We start from the raw sequence: 15,873 nt of genomic DNA, 5'->3' as shown, positions 1-15,873 counted from the left end.
ACAGATACGTGACGTTTTGAGAAAGAGAGAGAGAGAGAAGGAAATGAGTGGCTAAGTGTCGGGTAGAAGCAGAAAGATAATAGAAACAAGTGTGGAAATGTCAGTCTTGGAAAAGAAGGACGTGTCGTCCTGAGGACTAATGGGGGGAAGTAGAAAAATGGGAAGACACAGAAACTTCAGGTTACGTATACGATTCCCTCATTTCACAGATGAGGAAACTGAGGCACAGAGACTTTAAAGATGTATTTATTTATTTATTAATTTGAGAGAGAGCAGATAGTGGGGGGGGGGTGGGCAGGGGAGAGAATCTGAGGCTGAGTCTGCCCTGGGCGCCAGGCCCCACTCGGCTCCACCTCACAAGCCCCTGAGGCCATGATCTGAGCCCAAACCAAGAGTCTGACGCTCCACTGAGTGAGCCTGGGGCCCCATGGCTCGGACACTCTGTAATGACCCCTAGTCAGCGAAGGGACTGCCAGCTGAGGGCAGACGGCCGAGTCCCAGGCCCCCTCGACCCCACGGCCTGCCTCGCAGACCATGGAGAAGGTGCCAGTCTGTAAAGTTCTAGAAAAACAAGTGAGTTTGCTGCCAGTAGCAAGGGCTACATCCGTGTTCACATTCACGGGTCGCATTTCCTTCCTATAAAACGTGAGCCTGCAAACACGCGCGTCTTATGTGAAGTAGTTGCAAAGCTCAGTTAGCTCCGAGTTAGACTGAACCATCCCCTCGTCATGAGCCCATAGCCAGCTCGGGAGGTGATTTTCAGGGTGATACTATCAAGACGGAGCGACGTGTCCAACTCAACTCTAAGGGTGACATTTCTCGCGTTCTTAATCCTGGAAGCGAGCTCCAGAGGTACCTAAGCGCTGACTTACCTGACATTAATTCATCGTTGGCCTTAATTAATCCTTGGAACAGAGCATTCTGGAAATATTTTTTGTTCTCTCGCCTCCTGTTACGACTTGCTGCTTTGTTAGGTTTTTATTGGCGCCTCCAGTGGATAAATCCTGCTTGCTCGGTGCCCTCTGCCTGGCCCCACTCCCTCCTGCTCCAGCGATAACGCCCCCAGTCATCACCCAGCCCCCGCCTTCCACCACGCTGTCCCTAAGCCCTTTCCTCCCACTCCGGCTCCCGGAGCGTGGGCCGACGCTCCAACGTCCTCCTCGGCCTGTGTAGTGCTGTTTCGTCTGCCTCTGCTCAGGTGCTGCTCTGCCACCTTTCCCAGCTCCTCTTGCCATGAAGATGTTCGCGTTTCTACAAACCTGTCTCACCCACGCTCACGCCATCACCCCTAATGATTTGAAATCTCGTCGAGGGCGCAGGGACCGGTCTCATCCTTTCATCACACCAAGGGCGACCACTAAGCGCTGTCTGAGATGGACCGTCCAAGACCTACATGAAGCGTTTACTGTTCTTGGGAATCACCTAAACAACGAAATGATCTTTTGATATTAAAATTATGCTATTGAGGAAAATATTATTAGAGACAATGACTGCTTTCATAGCAGGTAGTTCGGGTGCATTGATAGTAGTTAACAAACAGAATAGCTATTAGACTCAAAAAACAAATCTACCGGATTAAAATGGAAGATTATCCCGAGAAATCTCTCCTAGCTGGCTAATGGTCAGAGTATGATTCAGCTTGAGGTGTCAGCTTGTGGGTATACCAGAAGCACAGAAGGAAGTTTTGTTATCAATAATTAGCGCGACCACTGTTACTAATTACGTGTTAAATTATGACTACTCTAGGTTCACAAACTAAGAAATGGCAAAATAAATGTGTTCGTAGGGGCGCCAACTCAGAGCCCACCTTCCCGCCCTTTCTTCGTGGCGCCCTGCAGAGGGGAGGGCGAAGCGCTTACCGAGCAGCAGCTGCCGTCAGAGGTCGCCCCGATTTTCCCCTGCAGGGACGAGCAATTCTACTTCTCAGAAATAATTTCTCTGGCAAACACCACAGGGGAGATTTGGGCATTGCAGAGTTTGGACTCAGACTGGCTCAGGTTTCAGTCCTGCCATATGTGAGCTTGACGTCTGTGAACGTCGCTCCTTCTGCCGAACGGGGCAATGTCAGAGGACTGCGAGGACAGCCTGGAGGACGCGCGTGGGCCTTGGCGAGGGGCCTGGCCCGCGGGAGCCCGCCCGGCACCGAGCCGCCGGCTGCCCTCTAGGCCTTTGCCCGGAGACACGCTGGCTCGTGAGCGGGAGGAGCTGACATTCGCAGAGAACCGTCTGCACGGACCCGAACGAGTGGCTCGGGCTCAGGAGTAACCAGGGCAGCCCGGAATCAAAAGGGCTCCGATGAGCGTGGCCGCGGCTTCGGCGCCCGAAAGGCCAAACGTGGTCTCAAGGCCGCAAACCTCCCCAGCTGCCCGCGGGAGGCCGTGGCGCGTGGGCCGGGCCGTGGGCCGAGGAGGGCAGCAAGGCCTCCCCCAGCTGCCGGGGCTGGGCTTCGTCGCGGGGAGAGCATCTCCACGGGCTCTCCCGCGTCCTGAGGACACCAGGTCCGGGCCGGCCTGGGCACGTCCCGCAGCACACGGAACCGTGTGTTCTCACCGGGGCTGGAGTTGAGGACGTGGGCTTCGATGCAAACACGCTGCGCTTGAAGCGCTCCCCTGGGGCGAGAATTCTGCACAGTCTGCGACCTTGAAGAGTCCCCACCGAAGCTCGGGAGATGGTGTCATCCTGCGGAAAGTGGAAAGATGCTGGACGCGGTTAGAGCGTAGTGTGCGTGGCTCACCGGCTCGTCCTAACCGTCGGTGTGACCTGTGGCCGGACGCCCGGGGTGCGCGCCCCCTTCCTCCTGCCTCCATTTACTCTTGAAACCGTCACACCCATTCCTCTGGTTTGCGGTGTCACCTACCTGTCGCTACCTACCCATCTTATATGTAACCTGCCCTCTGCCCTCGGGGCCAGACCCACGTGAGCACTTAGGAGCCTGCGGACGTTCCCACCTCAGGTGTGTGCCCAGCCGCTCCCTCCCCGTCTGCCAACCTGTTCTTCCCTCAGACTTCATTTCAATAAATGGCACCTATTCCCCGCTTCTCCACATTTTGTCCCAAGTATATTGGAAACCAATGGTCTTCTCTTCACCTTCACCGCCACCAATCCGCCTCCGGCCAAATCTGCTCTACTTCCTACGCCATCGCACCCTCCTCCTCTGCCAAGCTTCCTTGTCCTCTAATGAATTTCCTTGCGTATTTGTTTTATGTGACTGTTGTACAAACTACCATTAACTTAGTGGCTTAAAAAAGCATGAGTTTATGACTTCATAATTCCCCAGGTCAGGAATTCTAGGCCCGGGTTACGTGAGTCTGCTGCTTAGGATCTCGTTAGATGGAAATCGAGGTGGCAGCTGGGGCCTCGAATCCCACAGAAGCCAGGGCCCTGTTCTCAGATCACCCGCTGGCTGAATTCAGTTCCCCGGGGCTCAACTACGGAGGTGCCCACAGTCAGTGTCCTGGGGTCACTCCCTGCTTCCAGAGGCTGTGCCTCGATCCTCGCCACCTGAGCCCTCCGCTGACAACAGGAAAGCTCGCTTCCTTAGGCCAGCGGGAAAGGCTGTCCTTTGAGCGCTCGCCTGATGAAGTCAGACCCGTCCAAGTCTCCCTTTTGAGTAACCGAGTCTATCTCAGTGGAGACCTTGGTTCCGCAACAAAATCCCTTCACCTTTCCCATGAAAGAACCTAATCAGACTCCGCCTGCACAGAAGGAGGGAGGATTATACAAAAATTTATACCAGAGCCAGATAGGGGGTCACCTATCGCACTGTGGCTTCTACTCCGTGGCCTTCAATCCTGAGGATCATCCAGCCAGGATGTTTTGAGTAAATCACAAATTTACAGACTCTAAATCAATGTCACTAACGTATTTCCTGTTTCGATCACGCCTAGTTGCATTAATACTAAAATTCACATTTCTTCTGACGGCCTACAAGGTTTTATATGGTCTGATCCCTACTGGCTACTCCGTAGACTCAATTTCACTGATGTTAGCTCACCTCACAGCCTCACGGCCTTCTGATCCTCAAACATGCTCCTCTTACTCCTACCCTAGGGCCTTTGGACTTGCTATTTCCTCCGCCTGGAATGCTGTTTCCCAGTTACTTACATGACTGGCTCCTTCTTGCCATTTAGATCCCATTCCGAATCTTACCCTCTTTAACCACACTATGTAAAATCTCTCCTTCCCCCTAGCAACCTTCTATTATATTATTTTGGTATATTTTCTGATTCTTTTTATGCTTATCTATTTACTGCCTGTGCTCCTCATTTAAATGTAAACTTTATGAGAGGCTGGACTGCATCCATCGACTTCACCACTATTTCCTCATTATCTGGAAGAGCGCCTGGTAGGTGTCCACATGGTAGACGCTCAAAATATGCTGTTGGGCGAAAGAGTCTATCAGAATTAATCGTACTTCACATAATTCATGATGAAAGAATTCTGTATTCACTTTGGGCAGATTCTTACAGGGTACGAGGAAGTGGGAAAAGAAACGGTGAAACCAATCCCTCACAGTTATTCGTTCCATTATCGTTCAAAACAGTCACTGCAGATGGAAGCGTAAAGGTTGTGATCATGGAGGCCACTGTCCTGCACGGTGTTCACTTCCTTACTAAAGAAAGAAACTAACACAAAACAGAATTTTGCTTTTGCAGGCTTTCATTTTTCTACCTGAACTATCCCTCCAGGCAAAAATTCCAAATAAAACCCCCATTCGGTTAAACAGGGTTGGGTGGAGAGAACCTGATCTCAAGGTATGAGCCGCAGTGGTGACAGCTGCAGCTGGGCGGGCGAACCGCAGCATCTCTCAATGCCTTTAGGCTGGACAGAGTAACTAGGTCATCGACCTGTAATCCAAGTCTAATAAATTGATGGGAAAAAAGCTTAAGCATTTCCTCCTTACTGCATTTTCCAACTAAAGACAACAAACATTTTTTTTTTTAAGTGAGCATTCCCAATACAGTCTTGTGGACGTGATAAAGCATTTTTCCATTCATCAATTTTCTGTGTTCTCTAGCATGTCTTATTCATCATTTGTCGCTTCTTTTATTTATTTATTTATTTATTTATTATTTATTTATTTTCATTTGTCGCTTCTAATTGCATAATACGTAAATTAAGCTTTAGATCTCTTCGTGGTCGATAATAATCGCCCTCAACTTGATAATGATAACTCTAGAATCCACGACAACTTCTTATAACCTCAAAGAAATCTTAGAAAACATTACAAACCTAGAGTTTTAAAAACCCATTGTTGTTTTTTTTAAAAAGTCTTTGCATTACTTAGCAACCATCCTAAAATGGAAGAAGAAACGATTCATAAAGTACAAAAAGATGTGGCTTCTGCTGATGCACGTGGTATGAAACGTTTCATTTATTTACATGAATTTTTTAAATGGAAAAATACAAGGTGTGATTTCAATAGAATAACAATTTAAAAATCTATCATTCCTAGAAAGTTCTCTATATTTTGTAATTTCAAAAATAATAAAAGTATGTTAATGGTGTTTTTATTGCTTCTGAATATTTCCTATACTTTCCAAAGTTCCAACTCTTTGTGTCCTTGTGTCAAGAAACAAAATCAAGGACAATTGTCTCTCAAATTACCTGTTTTTCTCTCTTCTGTCACAAAATAGATAACTATATGAGATTTTACTTGGAATTTATACTACATTTCGCAAAAATAAGTGTGAGGTTACCAAAGAAACTATGCTGGTGTCTGATGCCCCCCAAGTGTCCTGTTACTGTTCGTGACTGTGGCCTGAACACCTGCAAGTAGGAGGAGTGACGGCCGAGCTCACGCTCTCCACAGAACTTTGGATTGTTTTTAACTGGTCTCAGTGTTCAAGCGAGCCCAGGGCTAGCCTCGGCCCGCCTGGTGGTGACGGCTGCTTCAGGGCGGGCGACCCGGAGGGCGGGGCAGGTGCGCCCCGTGGTGGCAGCACCGGTCAGATCCTGGGGCTCGTTCCGGTGGCCGTTCTGGTGGCCGGGACCAGGGCAAGGCCCCCGGAGGCCGCGCTCCCATCACCTGGCCTTGGGTGACAGCCGGGCCTGAGCCGGCTCGGCCGCGCCGCCTCACAGATCGACAGGAGACCCCGAGCCCCAGCTCCCACCGTCCTTGGAGGGGAGCAGCCACAAGGGAGCACTCACGGAATCGGGACCCAAAGGCAGAGTCAGACCGACCGCTGTACGTCCTCCTGCTGGCTGGGCCGCGGGGAGATGCGGGCCACTGCCCCAGGCCCCCAGGCCCCCAGGCCCCCAGACCCCCAGGCCCCCCAGGCCCCCAGGCCCCCCGGGCCCTCAGACCCCCCAGGCCCCCAGGCCCCCAGACCCCCCAGGCCCTCAGACCCCCAGGCCCCCAGGCCCCCAGGCCCCCAGACCCCCCAGGCCCCCAGACCCCCCAGGCCCCCAGGCCCCCAGACCCCCAGACCCCCAGACCCCCCAGGCCCCAGGCCGGGTTCCGGGCGCACCCCCGTGACCCTCCGTGTCTCCACAGGCGCTACCCTGACTGCCGCTGCATTAACTTCGGATCCTGGTTTCTGCTTTCCTTCCCGGCTGCTGTGATCATTCTGCTCTTGTCCTGGATCTGGCTCCAGTGGCTTTTCCTAGGGTTCAAGTAAGTAGAGCCCCCATCCTGATGACGGGACGAGGCTGCCTGGGCTCCCCGAGAGCCGCCGGAGCCCCGCGGTGCCCGGACTCCCAGAGCCCCCGGCCCGGCTGAAGGCCCCTAGCAAGTCCCCACACGAGGTCGGCGGAGGACGGGGCCGTAGAATCCAGCCCGTCCTGCCGTCCTTCGGTCCCACGCAGTGATTCACCGAGCGCCGGCGGGCCTGAGGCCTCCTCCTGATGGGCCAGGCCAGCCCGTCCGGGGGGGCTCCGAGACGTTTGTCCCCTCGTGTACGCGGGCATCGCCTGCGCCGTCCAGTGCCCGTGGCCGCCGCCAAGACTGGCACGTCCTTGAAGAGCCGCAGGGAGACCGAGAGCGCGCCCTGTGTGTCTGGGACGAGGAGCCGGAAGACCGGGGACAGAGCTGTGGCTCTTCGCGACGAGCCATCTGTCTCGGTCTCAGTGTTTCCATCATAAAACGATGGAATTTAACTGGAAGATGAGTAAGCCCGCTTCCCACGCTGCGGTTCTAATGCACATGGGTGCCAGCTGAAAAAAGGTCAAATCTCTGTGTTCAAGGAGAATCTGCAAATATTACCTCGGCTGTGGCTGGAGCTAATGAGCTACTGAAATGACCTCAGTGACGGGCAGCGTCTAAAATCCCGAAGGGCTCCACGGCAGATCCGAATGCAGCCTATACCTGGAGCACATATAACAAAACCCCCGAAAGACCAGGGAAATGACTATAAATCAATCCCTGAGGATCTTTTCCTGAAAAAAAAAAAAACCAAAATAATTCAAATTCATCTTTACTGTCTTGTATTCAAATAATTTCAAGGACCTGTGAGCAAAACCACACGCTCTCTGCCGGGCAGGGGCCGCGGTCAGCTCCGCAGCCTCGCTCTGCAAAGCAAAGCGCAGTGACCAGGTGGTGCTCCCTGCCGCCCTCCGAGCCCCACCAGGAAGGTGCTCCTCCCCCTCCTTTCCCCTTCCCGGGTCTTCTCCAGAACGGCCACAGTTTTGTTCGTAGTCGGAAGACGGTACTGATGGCTATAAAACAAACAAAACGAAACAGCCCACTCTGTGCAGATTGTGGGACCAGCATGCGGCCGTCTCCCGCTGAAGCAAATGTGTGGCAGGTCACGGACCCCAGCAGGGGCCCGGGGAGGCCAGCTGCATCCTAACGCCCCTTCCTGGAGACGCACGCCGTTGGGGTGGCTTCAACCGCACGGGTGGCAAAGCAGGAGGCGAAGGGCGGCAGTGCCAGCCGTGGGACAGCGCCCAGGCCCAGACCCACAGCGCTGTCCTTCCCTTTCACTACGTACAAGGACTTTATAAAAAACGTACGCGACCATGGTCGTTATGTTGAAGTGGCCCACCGTGTTTGAAGGGAAAACCAAGAAAATAGAGGGCAGGCGCACTGAAGGGGGTTGTGTAGGTCGAGAATGCGGGGAGGTGCCTGCGCTAGGCAAGGCCCTAACCCACGGTCCCGGGCACCTTGGGACAGCCCCCGCTGCCGCCGTGTCCCTTAGGCCGCGCACGGCTTTGCCTCTGCTAAGTTTGCAGTGTCCGCCTCAGGGCGGCAGGGTCTTCACCTCCGGAGGCCTAAGAGCGACAACCAGAAATGATCAGCCCCTCCCCGGGCAACGGGGCTGCTCGGGGCTGGGGGCGACACGGCTGACGCCCCGTTATAAGTGGCCCCAGCACACCTGGCGGGAGCAGCTCGTCCGTCAGCGCCCTGAACCTACTCAAAGCAAGAGCTTGCCGCCCTGTCACCGGCCGCTCGAAGGCACCAACTTCATTTGTCTTCACTGTTTATCATCTTCAACCAAAAAGCCCAAGTACGTATGCAGTCCACTGGGCGAAAAACATTTTTTAAGGAGACTCACCTTTTTTTTCTTTTTCTTTTCTTTTTTTCTTTTTTTTTTTAGAGAGAGAGGGAGAGAGCGTCAGGAGGGGCAGAGGGTGAGGGAGAGAGAATCCTAAGCAGGCTCCACAGCCTACACGGAACCCAACGAGGGGCTCAATCTCACGACCCCAAGATCATGGCCTGAGCCGAAACCAAGAGTCAGACGCTTAACCGCTGAGCCACCCGGGCGCCCTGAGAATTTTTAAAATTCTACTTTCTGTCCTCTAGGTGGATCTCAAAGTGGTCCGTGGATCCGTTTCTCACAATACTCTTATTTAAATTGTGGCAAGGGGTAAAATTTCAAGATTGGCACTGGTCAGTAGTTTAGTTGAGATCATAAAAGTTAAATATTACCTCATCGATCTTATATATGACAACATCCATGTAATTCTGACCAGTGGTTGGAGTGTGTCCAGGAGAATGATTTTCAATACGTACGATGGATGTAAGAATTGAGGAAAATCTGTTCATTCAAAGGGAATAAGAGTTTAAACATATCTGAATAGCAGAGCTACGGAAAAAATAAGTAAATAAAAATGTGTGTGATGGTTACGGTCACACCATCTTAGACTTCTTATTTTTTCCCTCATATATATCCATGTTTAGCTCAGCAATTTTATTTATTTATTTATTTATTTATTTATTTATTTATCTATTTATTTATTTATTTATTTTTAGCCCAGCAATTTTATAGGAGAACATGCTTCTGCACTCATTCTTTTTTCTAAAACTGCTTTTGCTGAGGCTCCCTTGGCATACAAAAAGCCGTAGATAATTAACGTATACGACTTGATGTCTTTGGAGATACGTGGACACTCGTGAACCATCATCAATGTGAAGCCCATAAACTTTCCCATCACCTCCCAAAGTTTCCTGTTGCCCCCTTTGCTTTTTGAGGTTCTTTTTCTTCTTTTTCTCCTTTTATAGTCAAAGCACTTAATGTAAGAGCTAAGCTCTCAGTAAATTTTTAAGTGACAGTAGAGTGTCATGAATTATCGGCCTTACTTTGTGCGGTGGATCTCCAGGACTTATTTATTTCTGGTGACTGAAACTTTGCACCCTTTGACTGACACCTCACCATTTCTGTCTCCTTACATTCCCTGACAAACAACTGTTTTACTCTCTGCTTTCAGGTGTTTGACTATTTTAGACTCTACCTATAGGGGAGACCATACAATATTCGGTTTTTCTGTGTCTGGCTTATTTCACTTAGTGCAAGGTCCTCCAAGTCCATCTGCGTTATCACAAATGGCAGGATTTCCTGCTTCTTTAAGGCTAATATTCCAGTGTATGTTTATACCACCTTTTCTTTTCTTTCTATACCGCTTTTTCTCTATCGACCTGTTTGTCGATGGACATCTGAGTTGTTTCCACACCTTGGCTATCGTGAGTCATGTTGCCGTGAACACGTGAATGCAGGTATCTCTTCAAGATCCAGATTTCAATTCCTTAATCCTCCACTCAGAAATACCTTCCCTACCCACACATAATGTGATCTAACTGAGCTACTTATAGACATTCCAAAAGATAGAACATAAGAATCTTAAAAAAAAAAACAAAAAAAGAAAGGAAAAAAAAGCCATAAGAATCTAACCATTTGCTCATTTGTTTGTTCCACTGGAGGAGTTTTTTTTTTTTAAATCTAGGCCTAGAGCAGTACTTCACCTAAAAAAAAAAAAAAAAAAAAAAAAAAGTTTTGAAGATCTGAGACTTCAGGAAAGCAAAATTAGTCACAAGGGAAAGTGTCAGTAAAAAACGGAGACTGGCAGTTACCATTGGCAGAAGATGGGAAACTAGTGGATTCTATTAGGACATAAAGGATGAAAGAAACTTGAAGAAAAGAAAATGTAATAGAGTTGGTGTGCGTCCTGAGCGTAAGAGCCCTAGCTTCGACTCGCCTGACGATCAGCGTACACGACTTCTCTGCCCTAGAGAATGGTTCGAGTCTGGTATATTTTGTGCAAACTGATGGGTCTGACAACCAGCTGTCCCATAAGTTTGAGGAAGGTTCTGCTGAGTTGACGAGTCAAGTATTTGTCGTGCGTGCCAGCGCTGAGAGTTCCTGCACCGGGGCAAACACCAAAGGCGCTGCCCGGCCTTCCAAGCCTTCATCACCTACAGGGATAAGGCCTACACATGTGCAGCCAGTGACACTCAAGGTAGACAATAGAGAAATCAAAATCTAACACTCAGGTACGGAATAACCCGTTAGGTCGGAGATGAGCAGCACGTGGCAAAATTCCAATGATGTGAACACTTCGAGAAGGAGGCGATCGGGGCAGGATGTGTAAAATACGGAACAAATATTAGGCCTTGAAAACGGAGCAAACCAGGCAAGACGGGAAAAGGGGAGAGGACGTTCAAAGAAGGACCCGGGGGCATCAGCGTTGCGCCCAGATCTCTGAGGCTGGCGGGAGGTTGGTATTTGTGAAGCTTTGGCACAAATCTCCTCTTTAGGGCGGATCCTCTGCTTAACGGGCCCCATTATTGTTGTTTGCAGCTTCAAGGAGATGTTCAAATGCGGCAAGACCAAAACAGCCCAACAAAAAGCTTGTGCCGAGGTGATCAAACAGGAATACCAGAAACTCGGGCCAATGAGGTGAGACACGCGTGGGCGCACGTGCAAACCCTCCACACGCAGAGGCCTATGCGGCCCGTGTTTAAGGTGACGTGCACCTTAACGTGATTTAACGTGTTGGAACACGTAACGGGGGCCTGGAGCCCGCTGACCCTTGTAGATAGGACTCGACACGACAAAGCACATACAAACATTTCCCAGGCAGAGTGGAAGGGAGCCAGGGCCCTCTCACCCGACGGTCGCCCTCAGCTGCTGGTCGCGGTCACCTGGCCACGGTGTGGGCTCGGCCGGGCTCCGGGTGCCTGCGGGCGTCCTGGCCCGGGCCGACTAGGCACCGACTCCTCCCGCAGGTACCAGGAGATCGTGACCCTGATCCTCTTCATCGTGATGGCTCTGCTCTGGTTCAGCCGGGATCCTGGGTTTGTGCCCGGCTGGTCGGCGCTGTTCTCCAAGTAAGCATCGTTCCGTGCCCCGGCGTGACCCTTCCGTCTTGCCCGTTTCTCTCCTCGGTGGCCCCACAACTGGAGGGTCGGAGGGACTCCTCTCTCTGCTGGGAAGTGGCTCGATTGGCTCGGTTCTAATCTTTTCGGGACAAGAGGTGGGAAGGAGTGAAACGATAGGGGTGACCGCAGACGAGAGGTCTATGCCCAGCTGGGCTCCTCCGAACAGGCCCTGCTGGTCCCCCAGGAGTGAGGCCATAACGGGCCTGTGGGTGCCGTTGGGAGCAGAGCCCCGGGTGGGAGCAGAGCCCCGGGTGGGAACAGAGCCCTGGGGCCCCTCTGGGTCTCACCGGGCTCCTCGCTTGGGGCGAGTCCCCCACATTTCGGGCCTGGAAGGGACACTGGCGATGGTCGCTCCACGATGGGGGGGGCGAGACGCGTGTTTCTTAGGTGACATGAATGCCACCCTGTCCTCGCTGGCCCCCGAGAGAGGCTCACATTCTGGGATTCTTCAGCTTATTATTCAGTTCAGTATCTCGTCTTGTCCTCTCATCGTGCTCACCTGCACTCTAGTTCCCTATGACTCCATCCTTGCCCCTATTTTGTGACCGGGAATTTCCAAGTAAGTAATTGCACCGATTCTACAAACTGACGTTGGGAGCTGGAAGCTGGGTCACGTTAATTTTACCTCCTCGCATCTCCCAGGCCAGCAGTCATGCTGAGTCACATGAAGTGAGGGGGACGACGAGACTGTGATTTCTAAATTAAGGACCAGCCTACATATCAATATAAATACTTGGGTTTTTGGGATTTGTGCTGTTAATCCATCTCTCACCGAGGTGCTCAGGTTCTTAAATTGAGCAGATCCCTGGTGGGGACTTCCTGCCTCACACCCCACAGCGGGAATCCACGTTTGTGGGGACAGAAACCAAAATTGTTGGGGTTAGAAGTACCCGGCCCACGTGGGGTAAAGAATTCCCCGACCCCGGAGCCAGAGCCTTCGGCTGCGTGGGCCCTGCCACGGCTGTTGGGAGCTCCACAGGGGCGCAGGTCCCCTCCGGGCGCAGCGGTGCCGCGGGAGGGCGGGTTCCACGGGGTCGGCTTCAGACGGTGAACTTCGTGTTTCGAACTAAGACTTGTCACTTTGCAAAGTCCAAACACGAGGCAGCATCCGGTTGTGCAAAGCAGGCTGTTCATAGCAAATTGGCACTTAACGCGTTGAGTATTACTTTTTGGTCTTGTAATAGGTCCTAAACCAACATAAAGTGATTATTATCCTTTTAAAATCTTACTCCTGGGCCACCTGGGGGGCTCGGCGGTGGAGCATCTGCCCTCGGCCCAGGGCGTGACCCCGGGGTCCCAGGATTGAGTCCCGCGTCGGGCTCCCCACAGGGAGCGGCTTCTCCCTCTGCCTGCGTCTCTGCCTCTCTCTGTGTCTCTCATGAATCAATAAATAAAATCTTTAAAAATAAAATAAAATAAAATCCTAGTCCTATTACCTTAGGAAGGGAGAGTCTTCTCTAAACACCAGGGTGTAAAAACCAAATGAAATCAGACAGTAGCTAATAAAAACCAGGAAGAAATCCCAGTAGAAAATTCAATATAATCAGTTTCTAATTTCTATTCCTTCCTGAAGGAGAGTGTAATTCAGGAGACACTTTGTTTGCAGCAGGAGAACAGAGTATATTTGCTACGGGCAGGTGCTGAGGTTACCTAGAATTCTGAGAGAACAATAGGAAAAGGAACAAAGGTTTGAGAGAAAAGGGGATTTGAGGATACAAATCTAATCAACTTTGATTCATAAATTGCCAAAGCAAATAAAATTTGTGTAAGCCTAATATTTTGTAATGGTGAGACAATCTTTGTTCCTAATAAACTAAAAATAAAATGAAAATAACAATAAAATAATTATAGTGTTAAAAGTCTTTTGGAACAAAATTACGTCAGTATTTATAGCTTGATTTTATTTAAAGTATAATCTGTAGAATGTACATTATAGAGATTTTAAGCATTTCGAATTTCCAAAGCTAGAATGATATATCAAGATTTATGGCTACCACCTAATGTTTTCATTCCATCTGTTTGAACCTGGACTGAATTCAATGTGTCTTTTCATATAAAACAAAATCAGATTACATGATGCCTGACCTACTTTGGCAAAAATACCGTAAAAAATTACAGCTCAAATAAAAGAAATAAGGAACAACAACATAATAAATATTGGTTACATTTGTTGAATGAATTACACCAAGATAGCTTTTTATTCAGCAAATAAATAAATAAAATCTATATTTAAGGAAAACAGACTCCTTTACCAGACTCCTTTATCCTTTGTCAGGTTGAATAAAATAGTCCATTTCCTTGATTGTTTAGACTGCTCAAGTAAACCACAGATGTAGACGCATCTATACTGTGGACACGTTGCTGAGTCACAGGAGAGCAAAATAATCTCCGGGGTGTGCATAGCTCTTCTCAGACTGCAAATATTCACTAGCTAATATTGCTGAGTCTTAGAACTGAATTCTAATTACTTACGTCGGTTTCATTCATATCTGGTTTCCAGGTGCTTCTTAACTGTTGAGGCTTCTGGGAGCCTGTCTTATTTGCTGGAATGGCCTGGTGATTCTAAGACCCCATCTGTTCCTGAATCACTCTTAATTTGCACAGTGATCATTTATGAGCATCTCATAAACCATTCTAATAATTAATATTCTTGATTGAGTTTCATAGGGTGCAAAGCATTAAATGGGTTGATTTCATTTGTATGATATGGCTAGGGCCTATAATCACAGTAGCAGATGTTGCATCTTAGAAAAACAGATCAATTTCTTTTCAGAAGAATTTTAGAGGACTCCAGAAATACCCTTTCCTTGCCACAATGCAATAGTAGGATGTTATACAACAATCATACAGGGTTTAACCTGGGCTAGCAATTGTTTTGGCCTCAATTCTCTGCCAATATAATTAAAAGAAATAATTCAAAGAAAAACTTGTGTATCAAATCCTTAAGCTTTACCTTAAAAGGAATTTGCCATGTCGCCCTTGTATGTCAGCATGTGTATTCATGGTTTTGAAAATAAGGAAACATTATATGTTGGAAACATATGGAAACAATGGGAACATGGTCTGAGATTTTTGGCTTTACTAAGTTTTAATATTTGGTTGGAAATTCATAGATGTTAGACCAGATTATCCAGAATGAAGAACCTATAACATCACTACTATTTGTATGCTTATTAGCATAGTCAATTGTTGTTCAGTTCATGCAAATTCTTGATGCAATCTTTTAATGTATCCATCTGTCCTTTTTCAGGTATCCTGGTTTTGCTACAGATTCAACTGTTGCCTTGCTTATAGGAATCCTATTTTTTATTATCCCAGCTAAGAGGTTGACTAAAACTACACCTACAGGAGAAATTGGTTGAGTATTATTTATAATTCTGAATGAATTTGACAGAAGAGAAAAAAATTACAAAATTCCATTGGTTTCAGTTAGTACTTAGAAAGAATGGACGTGCTCACCCTGTCTGGGCATGCCCTGTGTGCACATCGCAACCCTGATTCAGCCAGCACATGTTCTCCCCCTACAAGAAGGATCATCTTTCTTGGCAGAAGTGAGAAGTACATTTCCTTATGTACCATGGTTAGGATTCCATTACGAGTGATACTATTTGGTCCACAATAAACCCACTTCCCCTGCCATAATCAGAATTAATCTTACTATTGGCAAACATAGGAACAAGAACTTGGAAGGCACACTTCATGAGGAGCCCTTGGTAATAAGTGCTAAGGATCTAAAAAGATGAGGAGTTTCAAGGGAAACTACTATTACAGCCTCACAGTAATCCTGGAGGGAATGCAAATCCAGCCCACACTTAGCCGGAACCTAGTGTCACAAATGAAAGATGAGGTATTCCGTGGGATCATTCGTTGTCTTTGTGGTACGTGAATAAAGAAGTACCCACGTTTATGTGAACCTACCCTTCCTTTGCCTGACACACACACACACCTTTTAAACATAGGATTCATCTGCATCTATGCTGTGTACTAATACAGTATGTTTTGGGTAGTCAGATTTCTATGTTATTATTGTGGGACAAATAGCTTAAAATTGTTTGAAAATAGTCTAGTATAGTTGTGGGCTTTTTTCTTGATGGCTTTTCTTTTATTTCTCTTTTTCCATTTTTTTTTTACTTAGATGGAACTGGGATTCATGTAGTTGGGTGGGCCCTTCTGACTCCCTGAGTCCAAACTGATAAATGACTAGAGTCAGATGTCTAGGACATGATATATGTAAATACCACAGCATAGATATAAGTGCCTTTTGTTCTTTACTTTAC

The 15,873-nt window shown here is 48.7% G+C and overlaps 1 protein-coding gene across 4 annotated transcripts in view; it reads left to right on the top strand.

Annotated features, from left to right (window-relative positions):
* SLC13A1 (solute carrier family 13 member 1) overlaps positions 1 to 15,873 on the top strand; it is a 105,589-nt gene that overhangs the window by 53,839 nt on the left and 35,877 nt on the right. For all 4 annotated transcript variants that reach the window (XR_005983623.1, XM_041728254.1, XM_041728253.1 and 1 more), the window contains exons 8-11: positions 6,497 to 6,616; positions 11,016 to 11,114; positions 11,444 to 11,545; positions 14,847 to 14,953. Coding sequence is in view for 3 of the 4 variants with exons in the window: in XM_041728254.1 (XP_041584188.1) it covers positions 6,497 to 6,616; positions 11,016 to 11,114; positions 11,444 to 11,545; positions 14,847 to 14,953 (428 nt within the window). In the remaining variant the exon portion in view is untranslated. The remainder of the gene's footprint in view (positions 1 to 6,496; positions 6,617 to 11,015; positions 11,115 to 11,443; positions 11,546 to 14,846; positions 14,954 to 15,873) is intronic.

The sequence above is a fragment of the Vulpes lagopus genome, chromosome 13 (genome assembly GCF_018345385.1).
Source record: "Vulpes lagopus strain Blue_001 chromosome 13, ASM1834538v1, whole genome shotgun sequence".
In the NCBI taxonomy this organism is placed as follows: domain Eukaryota; kingdom Metazoa; phylum Chordata; class Mammalia; order Carnivora; family Canidae; genus Vulpes; species Vulpes lagopus.
This window is presented reverse-complemented; position numbering and strand designations above follow the sequence as displayed.